General features: G+C 37.8%; 1 protein-coding gene across 5 annotated transcripts in view; it reads right to left on the bottom strand.

Moving 5' to 3' along the window:
- CPNE4 (copine 4) overlaps nt 1-14960 on the bottom strand; it is a 318853-nt gene that overhangs the window by 5004 nt on the left and 298889 nt on the right. For 3 of the 5 annotated variants that reach the window (XM_081971084.1, XM_081971087.1, XM_081971086.1), the window contains 4 exons: nt 11855-11988; nt 7561-7627; nt 2846-2897; nt 1508-1641 (listed from right to left, as the gene is read on the bottom strand). In XM_081971084.1, the coding sequence (XP_081827210.1) occupies nt 1508-1641; nt 2846-2897; nt 7561-7627; nt 11855-11988 (387 nt within the window). The remainder of the gene's footprint in view (nt 1-1507; nt 1642-2845; nt 2898-7560; nt 7628-11854; nt 11989-14960) is intronic. The other 2 variants (XM_081971083.1, XM_081971085.1) reach the window with 1 other exon arrangement.

Below are 14960 nucleotides of genomic sequence, written 5' to 3'. Positions count from 1 at the left end.
CATCCTATAACTAGCTTTATGGCACTTTTCATTGATGAAAATATAATAAATTTATTCTACAGGAGGTATGAAGGCAACAGTGCTTCCTTGGGAAGAGTTATATAATCATTCATGTAGACAGGGCTCATATAATATGGTAGGCCCCTTTGTGATTTAGCTGACTTTGGCTCATGATGTTTGAATCAGCAGCTATTTGCTAAATCATGGTATATCGTATGCATGTTGCGTGAACCTACCATAACTCAATAGGCATTTTTCTCAGCCAGTAAATATCAGGAAAGTGTCTGATAAAAAGTAAAAAGAATCAAAAGAAAGAATCAGAAAATTTCTGAAAGTAATTAGTTTAATGGCATCAGTACCAAATTTGGATGGCAACTATAAGACTTTGCTAGTACTAAGGCACTATTTTCTTAACCTATGTATGAATTGCTATCTGTCCAGTCCTCTTGCTAATAAATATACATTATGAGAAATTATGAGCCATATAAAGAGTGACAATAATTATCTTTAATTACTACATTAAAAGAAATGCCACAAATTTCTCACAACTTAACTTACAATGAAAATATATGGAATTACTGCACAAAACAGCAGATCTGGCACCAACTACTGTGTGCATAAATTAGCAGCAATATAAAATAGTATAATAAGATATTCTGTTTTTGAATTACTCACACAATAATATCATGAATACCTCTTTTATGTGACACAGAAAGCATAGTGTGACATAGTTAGGGCTCACATAAGATGCATGTCAACATTATGCATTCAATTGTAGCTAAACATAGCTAACCTAAGTACAATTTGTATTCATGAATGGGTAAGCAGATATTTTATAATTAGTATCAAATTATAATAATTTGATAAAATATAATTAGTATTTTATTGCTTAAAATAGCAATAGCAATAGCACATAGACTTATATACCACTCCACAGTGCTTTACAGCCTTCTCTAAGTGGTTTAATAGAGTCAGCATATTGCCCCCAGTAATCTGGATCTCATTTTACCAAGTTCGGAAGGATGGAAGGCTGAGTCAACCTTGAGCAGTTGAGAATTGAACTGCCAAACTCCAGAATTAGCCTCAATACTGCATTCTAATCACTGCGCCACCCAGGGGTGGTTTCTGGCTTCTGTTACTGCCGGTTTGCTCAGGGATGGAATAGAACCAGTTTGGGGGCGTGACTGGCAGAGTTACTACCTACTTAGCTGAACTGGTCCAAACCGGTAGGAACCCACCTCTGGCACCACCATGGCTCTTAAAAACTTAACTTAGATTTTTTATACATTTTGGGAAATGGATACTTATGAAAACCATCATGAATAAAAAACATAGAATGGGTCCAATTGAAACAGTGAGGGAAATTATCTGCTTTTATGTTTGTACTGGCCAGATGCTGAAGCATCAAAAATGGGCTAAAGTATGTCAATGTATATCTAAACAGATATTTCATGCTCTCAGAAGGAATGGTTTCATAAAGTAGTTTCTTATTTTCCATGATCCTTACCGATGCCTCCTTGGTGTTTGTTTCTTCTGATGCTGATTTAGCCACCTTTTGGATGATGGGAGCTATGTTGGTTGGTCCATAAAGCTGAAGCTTTGGGAGACAATTCTGATATGCTTCCACAACCCCTTGAATCCCTTGTAAAATGACAAGATGAAGGAAAAATTGGGATGAAAGCAAGGACTGAGCAAATTCCTTGGGAAAAGGACATGACTCCAAGTTTTCTTCCAAGTGAAATTGTTTTAAACAATTCATGTAATATTTTCATGAAAGTGATCAACTAGACAGCCTATTTAATCTTCCCAGCCATGATTCTGAAATAGTTGAAAGAAATAGACTCTCCCCGCTGACCTGACCTCATTTATGACATGTAGTACATAATTCATGAACTAGCTCTCTTCCTTACTATCAGCATTCAACTGTGCATTTTATAGACATTAACCATCCCAAATATTAGAACCCTTTGCAAATATGATTATTTTATATGCCATAAAAGCCTGTGCTAACAATGTGAGCATCAGAAAAATGTTATAATTTTAGAAGTTTATAGAGATTGATTATTACATGGAAATTATCTGGTTCGTTTTCTCTCACTGTCCTTAGTACTTTTGGACTAAGCCATTATATGGCCTTTCTAAAGACCTGCAATTTATCAAGAAATTTTAAAACGAAATCTTGGAATAAGAACTAGATCTTGAATAAGAAAGACTTGTCATGGATCATTGCTGCTGCTGCTATTGACATTGTCATTCTTCTCAAAGAGAGCTATATATAAAAATCATCTTTTTTTAGAAAAGCAATCTAGTAAAGCAATCAATTATAAACAAATTCCCATAAACTAAATAATTAAAATGTGGGTCTACAACAATTTAAAATAAGAGTTTAGCAACAAACTGATCCTAAGGTCAACTATTAATCTACAAATTGTTGAATTTCTATTCTCATTTAATAGTTATATGTAATATTTTCTGGATTCTCTGAATGATTCACATTTAAGAATATGAAAGTAGTACCTATACAGGAATTTGTCTTAATACTGAGTCCAATTATTGAAAGTCCAATCACTTCCAGTTCTGCAGGGAGATATAATTCCCAGCTATACCTGAAGTGCTGGACATTGGTCCTGGGAAGTTCTGTGTGAAGTACATTACATTTAACACTTCTCATATCACCCTTCCACTAAGTATGAGCTCTAAGAAGCAAGCAAAGGACACTGAATATGAAATCAGTACTGTACAGCTATATAGATTGAAACAAACAGTTTGGCCTCAACAATTGATGAAAAATACATTAAACAGCAGAGCTGCATTATGTTGATTGCTGAGAAAAAAAGCTGGTTACCTGCACATTCTGGATTATCTTCATTAAAGTTGATTGCAAAATCATGAGATACCTGTGGATAAAGCCAACCAACCCCCCACCCGCCCAAGAATTAGATTCATTTTTGCTCTAAAAATAATTATTGTTTCCCATTGGCAAGTGGAGAATTTTAAATAATTTTCTTTTAGAGATGCAATACCAAATGCTTTCCAAATAATTTATTTGTGTTGCTTCAAAGTTGCAGCTTTTGTGTGGTACATTAAGAAAGAGTATTTTCACAATTCAACTCAAGAGTATTTTCTAAAGTAGAAGACACCAGAGTGGGAAAACATTCAGTGAATTCATATCCAAATGTGAACTTACCTAATTTTGCATTTTCCAACCACTATATGACTCAAAATTTAATTACATTCAAATGTGCAATTCTTCAAATTCTGCACTACAGTTTCTAATAATAATAGTAATATTAAAGCCTGTAAATTATAGAAAAATATGTATGCATATATTGCAAAAAACTGCATATATCCATGAAAATAATGCACAAGCATTTTATTGGGGAAAATATTTGAAAAATGTTTATAATACCAAAGAAAGTACTTTGCTGCAAACTTGAATTAATATGTATAAAACTACCTTGAAAATTGCTATAAATCTTACACCCAAATTTTCAGTAACTGCAAACAATCTCCAAAACTAATCTCTTTAGATTGAACTGACCAATCCATTAATTTCCATCTAGGAGAAGTTGCTACTGATTTAGAAAAGTGAAGGAGAACCATGGCCCAGAACTGTGCTGGTCAATGATGCTTCCTATTTCAGGTAATAGTGTCCTTTCTGAAATCAGGCTGTTATATAATTTGGAAAATAGTTTGAAACAGATTTTTTCTGAATAGCATAATCAGGTAGGCCATTTTTATTCCTGGCTGTTTTAAGTGATTTTAATCTTTTTTAAAGTTATGTTCATTTTTTATTATACTAATAACAGGAAATATTTGATGATTATGTAGCAATGAATGAATGAATAAATAAATAAATATATCTCTTCCCGTTTTTTTAATTTTTTTTAGACCAGGGAAAAAAAATTAGCTACGTTAACTTAGTCCAATAAATAATAGTTATACCCCAGAAAACAGAATGCTCTTCTAAACACTCATTAAAGAAATGCACCTTTCTTATCTAATGTTCCATAGGTCAATGGTGCGTGTCCCCCCTGAGGGGGGGGGGAACAATGTCATCACAGGGTGTCCACAAAAGCTTGAAGAATTTAAATCTTGAGTTAAGTCTTGAGGTCCATGGCCATGGTCCGTGACCACAAAAGATATTAAAAGTGGTCCAAAGTAAAGAAAAGGCTGAGGCTCATTAATTTAAATACTTTAATACAAAGGTATATAACGTGGTGGATTATATAGCTAAGACATGCTCTCTGATGTTGATGAAGGGAGTCATGAAGCTTTTAAGATAACAACAGGTAGAAAAGCACATGTTAATCCCACGGATGGGAAGTATTAGAAAAAGATTCAGATTAATTTTCCTATATTGCCTGAGGAATAAAAGAGAAGGAAGGGAAGATATGGAAAGTTATATTACTATAGCTCCGTGATGGCGAACCTATGGCACATGTGCCACAGGTGGCAAGTGGAGCTGTTTGTTAGGGCATGCGAGGCATTGCCCTGTCAGCTCCAGCACACATGCGTGCGCTGGCCAGCTGACTTTGGCCTTCATTTTTGGCCATTTTTCGCCCTCTAGATGCTTTCCTCTGGGTTGAAGTTCCTGAACTTCCGGGTTGCTCATAGGGCCATTTTTTGACCTCCGGAAGCTTCAGGGAAGGGCCTCCAAGGGGGTGGGGGAGGCTGGTTTTGCTCTCCCCAGGCTCCTAGAAAGCTTTTTGGGGAAGGTGAAAAATGGGTCCATCGCGCACCAAAAGTGAGGGGAGGGCGGGGGTCGCATGTCCATGGGATGGATGCAGGGGGGGTCGCATGCATAGAATTATTGGTGTCGGCACACCCACGAATGACTCCCTCGCGCTCCCCCCGCTTTTGGCACACGCCAGGGAAAAGATTAGCCATCACTGCTATAGCTTATCTCAATAAAATACAGTTGTAGTCTTCCTATGGAGTAATTTCTGTGGTCTGGCTTATTTTGTAGGGTTTACCATCTATGAAGTCTCTAATCTGTCTTTATTTATTCACAAGATTCTTTTCAATTAAAAATTAATGGAAGATGACATATTGCTAAGCAACACCTTTCTGCAATCTGACCTGGGCTGACGTAAAATAAAAATGGTTGGAATTCACTAATTTATTTGGATGCATGTGAGATATTATACAAACTTTGGTAATCCTGAATGGGTGTCTGGAGCTACACATACAGTTTAGACCAGTGATTCCCAAAGTGTGCGCCGCGGCTCCCTGGGGAGCCGCGCTATCATCATAAGGGCGCCGCGAAATATTCAATTAATACCTGCGCCGGGCGCCCGCTTCCCTCCCTCCTCTCGTGCTTTGGAGGGAAGCTTCTGCAAAAGCCCGGGCATGACAAGTCTCCCAGGCTGAAATTTGCCGAGCTGTACGCGCGCGCCTGTTTTCCACGGCGTGGAGCAGCGGCGAGATTCTGGGCGGCGAGCGATGATTCCGGGGGGCATCAGTGGGGGGGGGCAGGGTCCCCCTCGCGTTCCTCATCTTCCCGGATGGCCCCTGGAATCATCGCTCGCCGCGCAGAATCTCGCCGCTGCTCCACGCCGTGGAAAACAGGCGCGTGCGCACAGCTTGGCAAATTAAAGCCTGGGAGACTTGTTGCCACTCGCCTTTGCAGAAGCTTCCCTCCGAAGCGTTCCGAGGGAGGGCTGTAAACTTCCCTCCGAAGTCTTGGGAAGTTCTGAGGAGCCCCCCAAGGCAAAACGCCGCTGCCAGGTAGCTAAAAGTACGTCTCTGATTCATCTCTGTCAGTCTCTCTCTGATTCCCTCTCTCTGTTCCTCTCTCTGTCTGTCTGTCTCACTCACACACACACACACACTGTGGTGACCACAGTGTGTGTGTGTGTGAGTGAGACAGACAGACAGAGAGAGGAACAGAGAGAGGGAGTGAGGGAGGGAATCAGAGAGAGACTGACAGACAGACACACACACACACACAGAGGGGGAGGGAGGGAGAGAAAGATAGACAGACAGAGAGAGAGAGACACACACAGAGTGAGTGATTAAGTGAATGAGTGAGAGACAGACACACCCACATACACAGAGTGACAGAGAGAGAGGAAGGGAGGGGAGAGAGACAGAGGGAGAGACAGAGACACACACACACACAGAGTGAGTGAGAGACAGACAGACAGACACACACACACACACACACACACAGAGTGACAGAGATGGGGGAAGGAGGAGAGAGAGACAGAGATACAGAGAGAGAGAGAGACAGATAGACACCCAGAGAAAATGACAGAGGGAGACAGAGAGGGAGGGAGGGAGAGAGAGACAAAGAGCCAGAGAGAGAGAGAGAAAGAAAAAGAAAAAAAGAAAGAAAGTGGGAGAGAGAGATGAAAGAAAGAAAGAAAAACAACATATGACCACAATTGAGCCCAAAATTTTGGTTGCTAAGCAAGAGCGGCTCTCCAAATAAATTTCAATCGTGGTTTTGGCGAGATTTGGCTCAGTTGAAAAAAAAGGTTGCCCACCACTGGGCTAGTGTGGTGGTTAAGTTACTTTTCAAAAGCTATTTTTCTGATCCAAGATTTGAGAAGTTGTGCAGCGAACAACAAGCCCATCCATCCCATTAATAATTTTAAATCATTAAACGGTGTTCAATAAATTGTGAATTTAAAGCTCGTGTTTAATTTATTTTTCAATTAACCTAACCTTAACGAACTAAAAAGTAGATTTCCAAATCCTTAAAAAGTCAAAAATTAAAAAAAATCGGATGTACCTATTAAGGGAGCCGCGGAAAAAATCCGAAGTGTTATGGGAGCCGCAAACCGAAAAAGATTGGGAACCTCTGGTTTAGACATTAATGGCTGTGTGTTGCGTTCTTTTGAGGGGACAGCACATTTACATTGTTTACTGTATACTCACTACTTTACATTGTAGCCAAGTGTCATTTCTTCATTGTTGTCACATGAAAAGATATACTTAAATATTTACAAAATGTGAGGTGGTGTACTGATATACTATATATTATCCTCTGCCCAAATGTACTCAGTTATCCACAGTACATTTTTTTTAAACTGAAGCCATTTATATCCACTTGCCCCAAAGATTATCTGTACAGGGTCCTGTTACTTTTGCTTAATATGACATTCATCTTCCTTTTCATCCATACTACTTGGCACTCTTTCCTTAATCATAAAACATGGTCATCTTTGTTCAGAGACCTTAACAAAACAAAATTATTCTCAAAAGTTATTTTAATTCCAGCCCTCTAAAGTTCTGATCCAAAATATCAACTGTACTGCATGCTAAAAATAAACTTGGTCACAACAGGAGAAATTGAGTGGTATGGGAAACTTTCTCATGCAGAAAGCCTTAAAGATCTTAAAATTATCTTCATTGGTTTGAAATTCAGAATTATGCATAACATGATGCTATTTGAGCAGTGAGCCTCCCCCCTCCAAGCTGTAAATCATGCAGATGAATCTAAAATTGCTTTGGCCTCGCCTCTTTATTCCCTCCTGCCATTCACGCCATTGCTTCCCTCTCCAGTAACTTATACATTATGCTAGAGACATCAAGAAAATGAGGAAGCTTCACCTGTTCACCTACTTTATAATCGGGAGGTATCCTGGCTCCAAAGCCATACACTGGGAACATTTTATCACTGAAATTAAGATAGACAAGGATTATTGATCTTTGTTATACTGATCTCATTTCATTTTTCCTCCTCCACCAAATTCATAAATAAATTACAAGGCAGAAAAAGTTATGAAAGAGAAAGAACCCACTACATACCAATTATATAGGTTTTACCTACCTCAGTTTGCAAATATAATTTTTTTCTATGTGAGATAGCTAGGTTCTTGCCTCTTCTTTGATAATTAATAGGCCACTATGGCAGCTAAGGTCTATTCTGTTAAAAAAAATCAAATAGGCCTTTGAGCTGAACTTGACTTCTGCCGATTACACCTGGATTTCTTAGATGTTCTACAAAAATAATTGGCCGTTGCCTTCTTGGGTTGTTCTTTATTTCCCACTTCATTTAGCAATTCTAGAATTCCAGTCACTTCTAATACTAACCAGAGCTTTTCATGTCAATTGATTAGATGTCTTCTAATAATATACCCTTCAAACTAAGCGATTTGTATTTGAAGGCAAAAATCTTTGGCCTGTTAGTTTGCATTTGATGATATGATTATGCTGAATTTGATTAATTTGCAATTTATTTGAAAAAATATTTCACTCCAAGTGTGCGTTAAATTGCAACCATAATATTTTTAGTAAAATAAGTTTATACTACTGCTTCTCTTCACCATTTAACAGCATCAAAAGATTTTGTATTTTTAGCAGCATTTATAGCAATATACATGTGTACAGTAAAATACATGCTATTCTATTATATATTGACAGTAAGTTTTGGGAATCTGTGCTAGCTTGTAATAACCTTTATATCTATAATAATATCCATACCTGTATCCATATTCATATTTATCTCTATCTGTATCAGAAAGTGAACTGGCAATTAATTTCATTGTAATTATCCTACTGTTGCAACCTCTTGAATAAATGCTGATTTTTAAAGTTGTCAGTGCTATAAGAAGCTCTTAACACTTGCCTTTTCCCCCAGGAATTGGTTGGGGATGGGGCATGGTGCTCATTTTGATTATTTTGGTTGTCTTATATGCAATAATGTTTAAAGATTTTTGTTTCTTTCTTGGGGTTTTCATTTTTTTTGAAGCTATTGTCATATTAGTTTTTATCTTACATGCTGCTCTGAATTGCATGTGATTAGGCAGCTATATAAACTGATTGATAGATTAAATAAACATGTCAAGTATAGAGGTTGATTGCTTAATTTTACATAATTTGTATGTCTCTAGAAGCCCTACAAACCTAAGGTAAGATGACATAATTGCTACATGATAACATTATTTTAAAATAAATATTGCTCTTTAAAAAAAGAAATTAAAATATACGGGCCTACTTTAATCATTGCTCTGTTAGTTTTGTCTTTCAAAAATAAAACAGATTGCTGTTTAATGCCTTTAGGAAACTGAACCTGCTGACTAGCAGAAAATGTATGCTTATAATTGAGCATTAAGTATGTGAAAATAGAAAACACAAATATGCTACCTACAAAAGGGGTAATTAATGAACGTGAGGAATATACTTGCCCTAACAGAAACTTCTAAAAAGTATTTCTAATGAATTAACCAAAAAAATTAATTATAACAAATATACCCATAAACATATCTGATTAACAGTAAGAGTAGCACTGCTGACAAAGAAATGCCAACCACCCTTATTAAATGAGTCAAATGTGCAAGCTAATCACAAAATACATCAACACAGTTTTACTCATGAATATAAAACAAGGAATAAATACGGGATTGAAAATAAGAAACAGTGTAGCTTCAGTCCCATAAAATGGTAAACCAAGATTCAATATCTGCATTTACTTGTTATTTAGGAACACAGACATCCTGAGTATCCTTAGCTATATTGATTGCTCATGTTTTGTGATAGATTAAAATATATACTTTACATGTCAGCATTTAAAATGTTTATGAATATCCAGAAACTTCACAGCAGATAAGGAAATTGGTAAAGACTTGTTAGAAGGCCAATAATCTATTAATACAAGTTGCTTGTTTGCATTTTGGACCTTCTGATCTACAGGGTAATAAATATCAAACCCAAATAATAATCTTGTGCATAAATCCATCTAAAACCAAGTAAGGCCTTCACTTTAGGTAAAGTTAAAGGTTCCCCCCGCACATGCATGCTAGTCGTGTCCAGTTCTAGAAGTGGTCCCCATCTCGGTTTCTAAGCCAAAGAGCTAGTGCTATCCAAAGATGTCTCCGTGGTCATGTGGCTGGCATGACTCAATGCTGAATGTGCACGGAGCACTGTTATCTTCCCACCAAAGTGATCCCTATTTTTCAACTTGCATTTTTTACGTGCTTTCAAACTGCAAGGTTGGCAGAAGCTGAGACAAGTAACAGGAGCTCACCCTGTTATACGGTGCTAGGGATTCAAACCACTGAACTGCTGACCTTCTGATCTACAAGCTCAGAGTCTTAGCCACTGAGCCACTGCATCCCTATGCCTTCACTTTACTAGAGAGCATTCAGTCTCTAAAAATAGAAGATGAAACTGAATATCTGTCTTCAATGTGAATAATAGCAGTCATGGCTCCTTTAAGATATCACACGTGTTGCTTCTTTAAGGCTGCCACTTATTCCAAAGCTCCTGTTGACAAATGAATCTGCAATGCTGCACAGCCTTAATAAATATTAGTTAAAATCCCAGTTCTGTTATATTATGAGAGAAGACCACAGACTGGTCTTAAGCAGGAATTCAACGGAGGTATAATAAATGGTAAAACTATGCAGCCTTTCAAATTCAAGGACAAAAAGATGCTTTGCAACATTCTTGGCATAAATAGGTCCCCTATCTGTAATCCTTTCAGGAAGCTGTACTTTTCCTCAGACTGGAAAACATACATGCTGATGCATACCTACAGAATTATTTTATCATAATTTGGGGCATTTGGAAAGAAGGAAAATAGCAGTTTTAAAAATTAACAGACCAATTTCAACATGTTCCCAAGTGGAAATTCATCCATTTACATCAGTCACATCATTTGCACAATGTCTTTGTGACTCATATGATATGACTTGCTCCCTTTACTCTTGCTTTCCTTGGTACCCAAGTGAATGAATTTCCAATTGGATGCTAAGGAAAAAAAAGAGAAAGGGGAGCAAGTCATGTCATATGAGTCACAAAGACATTGTACAAAAATGTGACTGATGTAATTTGCATTAGTTATAGTATATACTTCATGATAAGCATGATGTCATTGTAGCTTATTTATTTTACTGTGTTTTTCTCAACTCATCTTTTTTAGCTCAGATCACTAGATTTTAGATCACTTACTCTATATGTTTTTAAGTAGCTAGCTCTTGAAAATTAATAATGTGCTCAGTCATAGTGAAATTATGAAAAAATATGTTGCAACCCATTTGGAAGCGAATGTAGAAAAATTAGAGGCTAGCAATACTTTCATTCATCTCTTTGAAAGGTAGCATCATTATAATGCAAATAGCAATGCCTTGACGTAAGCTAATTACATGGAAGTCACCAGAAAATGCCTCAAGAATAAATCAAAAGCAGTAACAGTTGTCAGCATTGTCAGTGTAACATATATTATAATATATTTCAAGTCAACAGAAGAAATGTTCCTACTTTACAGAGAAGATAGCTAAACCCAAATTATAGTATTAAATGTAACACAGATTTACCCAATAAATAACATGCAATTTTACTTTATCACTATATGGCACTTGCAAATCAAGTGTTTAATAAAAAAATATCTTAGAACAGTCAATACTAAAGCTTAGAACTGTTTTAATCCTTAGTTTGAATTACTTATCAATAATTATTTGAGTCATAATTCAAAATGTTTAAATGAGTATTATGCCAGATCAGACATACGTATGTACATTTTATTTTTATTTTTTATTTTTTATTTATTCGATTTATCAGTCGCCCCCTCTCCGCAAAGGGACTTTTATTGTTGCTGTAGCAGTGGAAGCAGTGGGAGCTATTTGAAAATATGCATATCCAAGTTTAAGGAAATAGTTAATATTTAGAATCCATATTTAGAATTTCTAAACATTTATGAAGTTCTAGGGATTTCTAATCAAGATCTCACTAGGTAGTATTTATCAAAACGCTGTCTGTACTTTAGTGCAATTATGCTATAATGCTTGTTGTTTGCAATATAATTAGTATTGCTCAACAATTATCAATATCCAACTATCAACTTTATCAGCATTACTTGACAGATATTTAGAAACTATTCTGAAAGAACATGGTAATTTTTCACCTGTCATAGTCTTGGCAGATTTCCCCAACAGCAACTAGTGCCTTCAAGTATTCATTTGGTTGATATGGATGAATATAGTGGAGAGAACAGCTGTTCCGAGGATCACCATTTGAGGCTGTAAAATCTATAGCTACCTAGAAAAGAAAATCAAAAGGAGTCATATACCTCTTATGCTTGTATCTATATGGGTAGTCTTCGACTTACAACATTTCATTTAGTGACAGTTTGATGTTATAACAGCATTTAAAAATGACTTACGACCATTTTCACACTTATGACCATTGTAGCATCCCCATAGACATATGATAAGTGTAATGATGTTATATCTTAAGTTCAATTGTTATGCCCAGTTCTTTATGCATTTAAGGAAACAGTTAACATTTCTAGTCATGTGATCTGGGGACAGGAAGTAGTTGGAAGATGGCTGCTGCTGAGTAAAGACAAGCCTCTGGTTCAAGCTCCTTGTTGTCTGCCTTTATTTGTATTAAATCATCACATGGTACCAGGAGTGGGGTGAGAAGAGGCATGGCAGCAAACAACAACACAAAGAACATTCCTTCCCTGGATTTGGAGTCATTTAGTTTATATCTGAAAACTGGTCAAAGTGGAGGAAGCTGATGGAGCTTGTGTATGCAGGACCTGATGCAGACAAGTGGACTGATCAGCAGAAAGTAACACACTTTCTGATATGTGTGGGACAGAAAGGATGTGATGTGTGCAGAGCCTGGCAAGCAAGTGGGGAGATCACTGCAGAGGACAAAAAGAAAACAGAGGTATTGTTTGCAAAGTCTGAAGCATACTGCAACCCAAGGAAAAACTCCATAGTGCAGAGAAAACTGTTTTATGAGAGGAACAAGTGTGGAGGTGAATCTGTGGATGAATGGGTGACACAGCTGCACTTGCTTGCCAAAGACTGTGCTGTTCATGATGCTGGAGATATGATTAAAGACCGTATTCTGATGGGCAGTAAGTTTAAGGAAGTTCAAGAAAAACTGCTGCAGGAAGAAGACTTAAATCTTGAGAAAGCCATAAGGATTGCCAGAGCATATGAAATGTCAAGAAAGGACATGCAGGTGCTGGAAGGAACACAGCACCAGATCAATGCTATAGAAACTCAAAGCAGTAGATATGGTCAAGAAAGGGCCCACAAAGGAACAAAAGGCACCTATGGCACTGGGACAAGTAACAGAGAAGCAGCTTGTGAATATGGTGGAAACATGCATTATAAAAATAGTGTCTGTCCTGCAAGGGGGCAGATATGCAATCAATGCAAGAAAGGAGGACACTTTGCCAGGGTGTGTAAACTGTCTTCCCAAACTGGAAGGTCAGAAACATGGGCTGTACATACTGTAGAGGACAATGATGACAATGCAGGATCAGACTCAGACTGCTCCCTAATATATCTTGCAGCGGTACAGAAAGCACATCAGTTTGCAGATGAAGCAAATGTAACATTACAGATAGGGGCTAACAAAACTCCAGTCACATTCAAAATAGATACTGGAGCACAAGTAAATTGTGTGCCAAGCCACATATACTTGGAACACCTCAGGAATGAATCCCCCTTAAGAGACTCTGGGCCTACCAAAACTAATGGGATATGGTGGAGAAAAGCTGAAAGTAATGGGTCGCTGTCATGCAAAATGCTCTTACAAGGGATCTGAACAAGTTTAACAATTGTTTGTGATAGAAACGCAAGCCCCAGCCATACTAGGTCTCAAAACAAGTAAAGAGATTGGACTTGTGAAGATCATAATGACTGGATGGTGGGCACAGAGGTCTGATGGAGGCTGACATTAAACGTGAGTACTGTGATCTATTCAAGGGCCTGGGGTGCCTTCCAGGTGTAAGCTACATATGTATAAAAGAGGGTGCACAGCCTGTCATTCATGCCCCAAGGAAAATACCTCTAACTCTTGTGGATAAGGTTAGACATGAACTCACTAGGATGGAGAAGCTGGGAGTAGTAAAGAAGGTGACTGAACCATCGGTATGGGTCAGTTCTATGGTTGTGGTGGTGAAGAAGAACACAGGTGCAATTTGCATATGCATTGACCCACGGGATTTGAACAAAGTGATAATGAGAGAACATTACAAATTCCCCACCATGGAGGACATAGCATACAAGCTAGTAGGAGCAACAGTGTTCAGTGTACTAGATGACCAGTCTGGTTACTGGCAATTGCGTCTTGATGAAGCCAGCAGTTACCACACCACTTTCAACTCCCCTGCAGGTCGATGGCGCTTCACAGGAGTACCTTTCGGCATAGTGTCTGCACAGGAAATATTTCAAAAGAAATCACACAAACTGATTGCTGGTCTACAGGGTGTTGAAGTAATAGTTGATTTGTTGGTCTATGGAAAGGATCGAATAGAGCATGATAGAAACCTTACTGCTTTGCTCAATCAATGTCGTGAGAAAAATCTTAAACTTAATCCAAACAAAATGCAAATTGGTGTAGAAGAAGTGACATATTTTGGACACCTATTAACCAAAGAGGGCTTGAAGCCTGATCCAAATAAGATTACAGCAGTTCTTAACGTGAAGGCCCCAACCTCCAGAAAGGAGCTGGAGACATCACTGGGCATTTTCAACTATCTATCCAAATTCTCTCAGGGCCTTGCTCAACAGACAGCACCACTATGTGCATTGCTTCAGAAGGATGTTATTTGGTGTTGAGATGCAAACATGGAAAAGACTTTTGACAAAGTGAAGAAACTGATCACTAAACATCCAGGGCCAATACTGAAATACTTTGACGTAAATGCTGACACTGTACTTCAAGTGGATGCATCCCAGTTTGGATTAGATGCTGTGCTGACTCAACAAGGACACCCTGTGGCATATGCTTCACGTGCACTGACCACGACACAAGCCAATTATGCTCAAATTGAGAAAGAGATGCTGGCCATTGTGAATGAATGTGAGAAATTTCACCAATACATATATGGTCGCCCAGTAGTTGTGGAAACCAACCACAACCCATTGGAGTACATACTACAAAAACCACTAGCTTCTACACCTCCATGCTTGCAGCGAATGATTATGATATTACAACAGCATGATCTCAGAGTGAAGTATAAGCCTGGAAAGGAAATTCCAATG

Source organism: Natrix helvetica (assembly GCF_964273705.1).
Source record: "Natrix helvetica genome assembly, chromosome: Z".
In the NCBI taxonomy this organism is placed as follows: Eukaryota; Metazoa; Chordata; class Lepidosauria; order Squamata; family Natricidae; genus Natrix; species Natrix helvetica.
The sequence above is the reverse complement of the archived record's forward strand: the minus strand, read 5'-3'. Positions and strand labels throughout refer to the sequence as shown.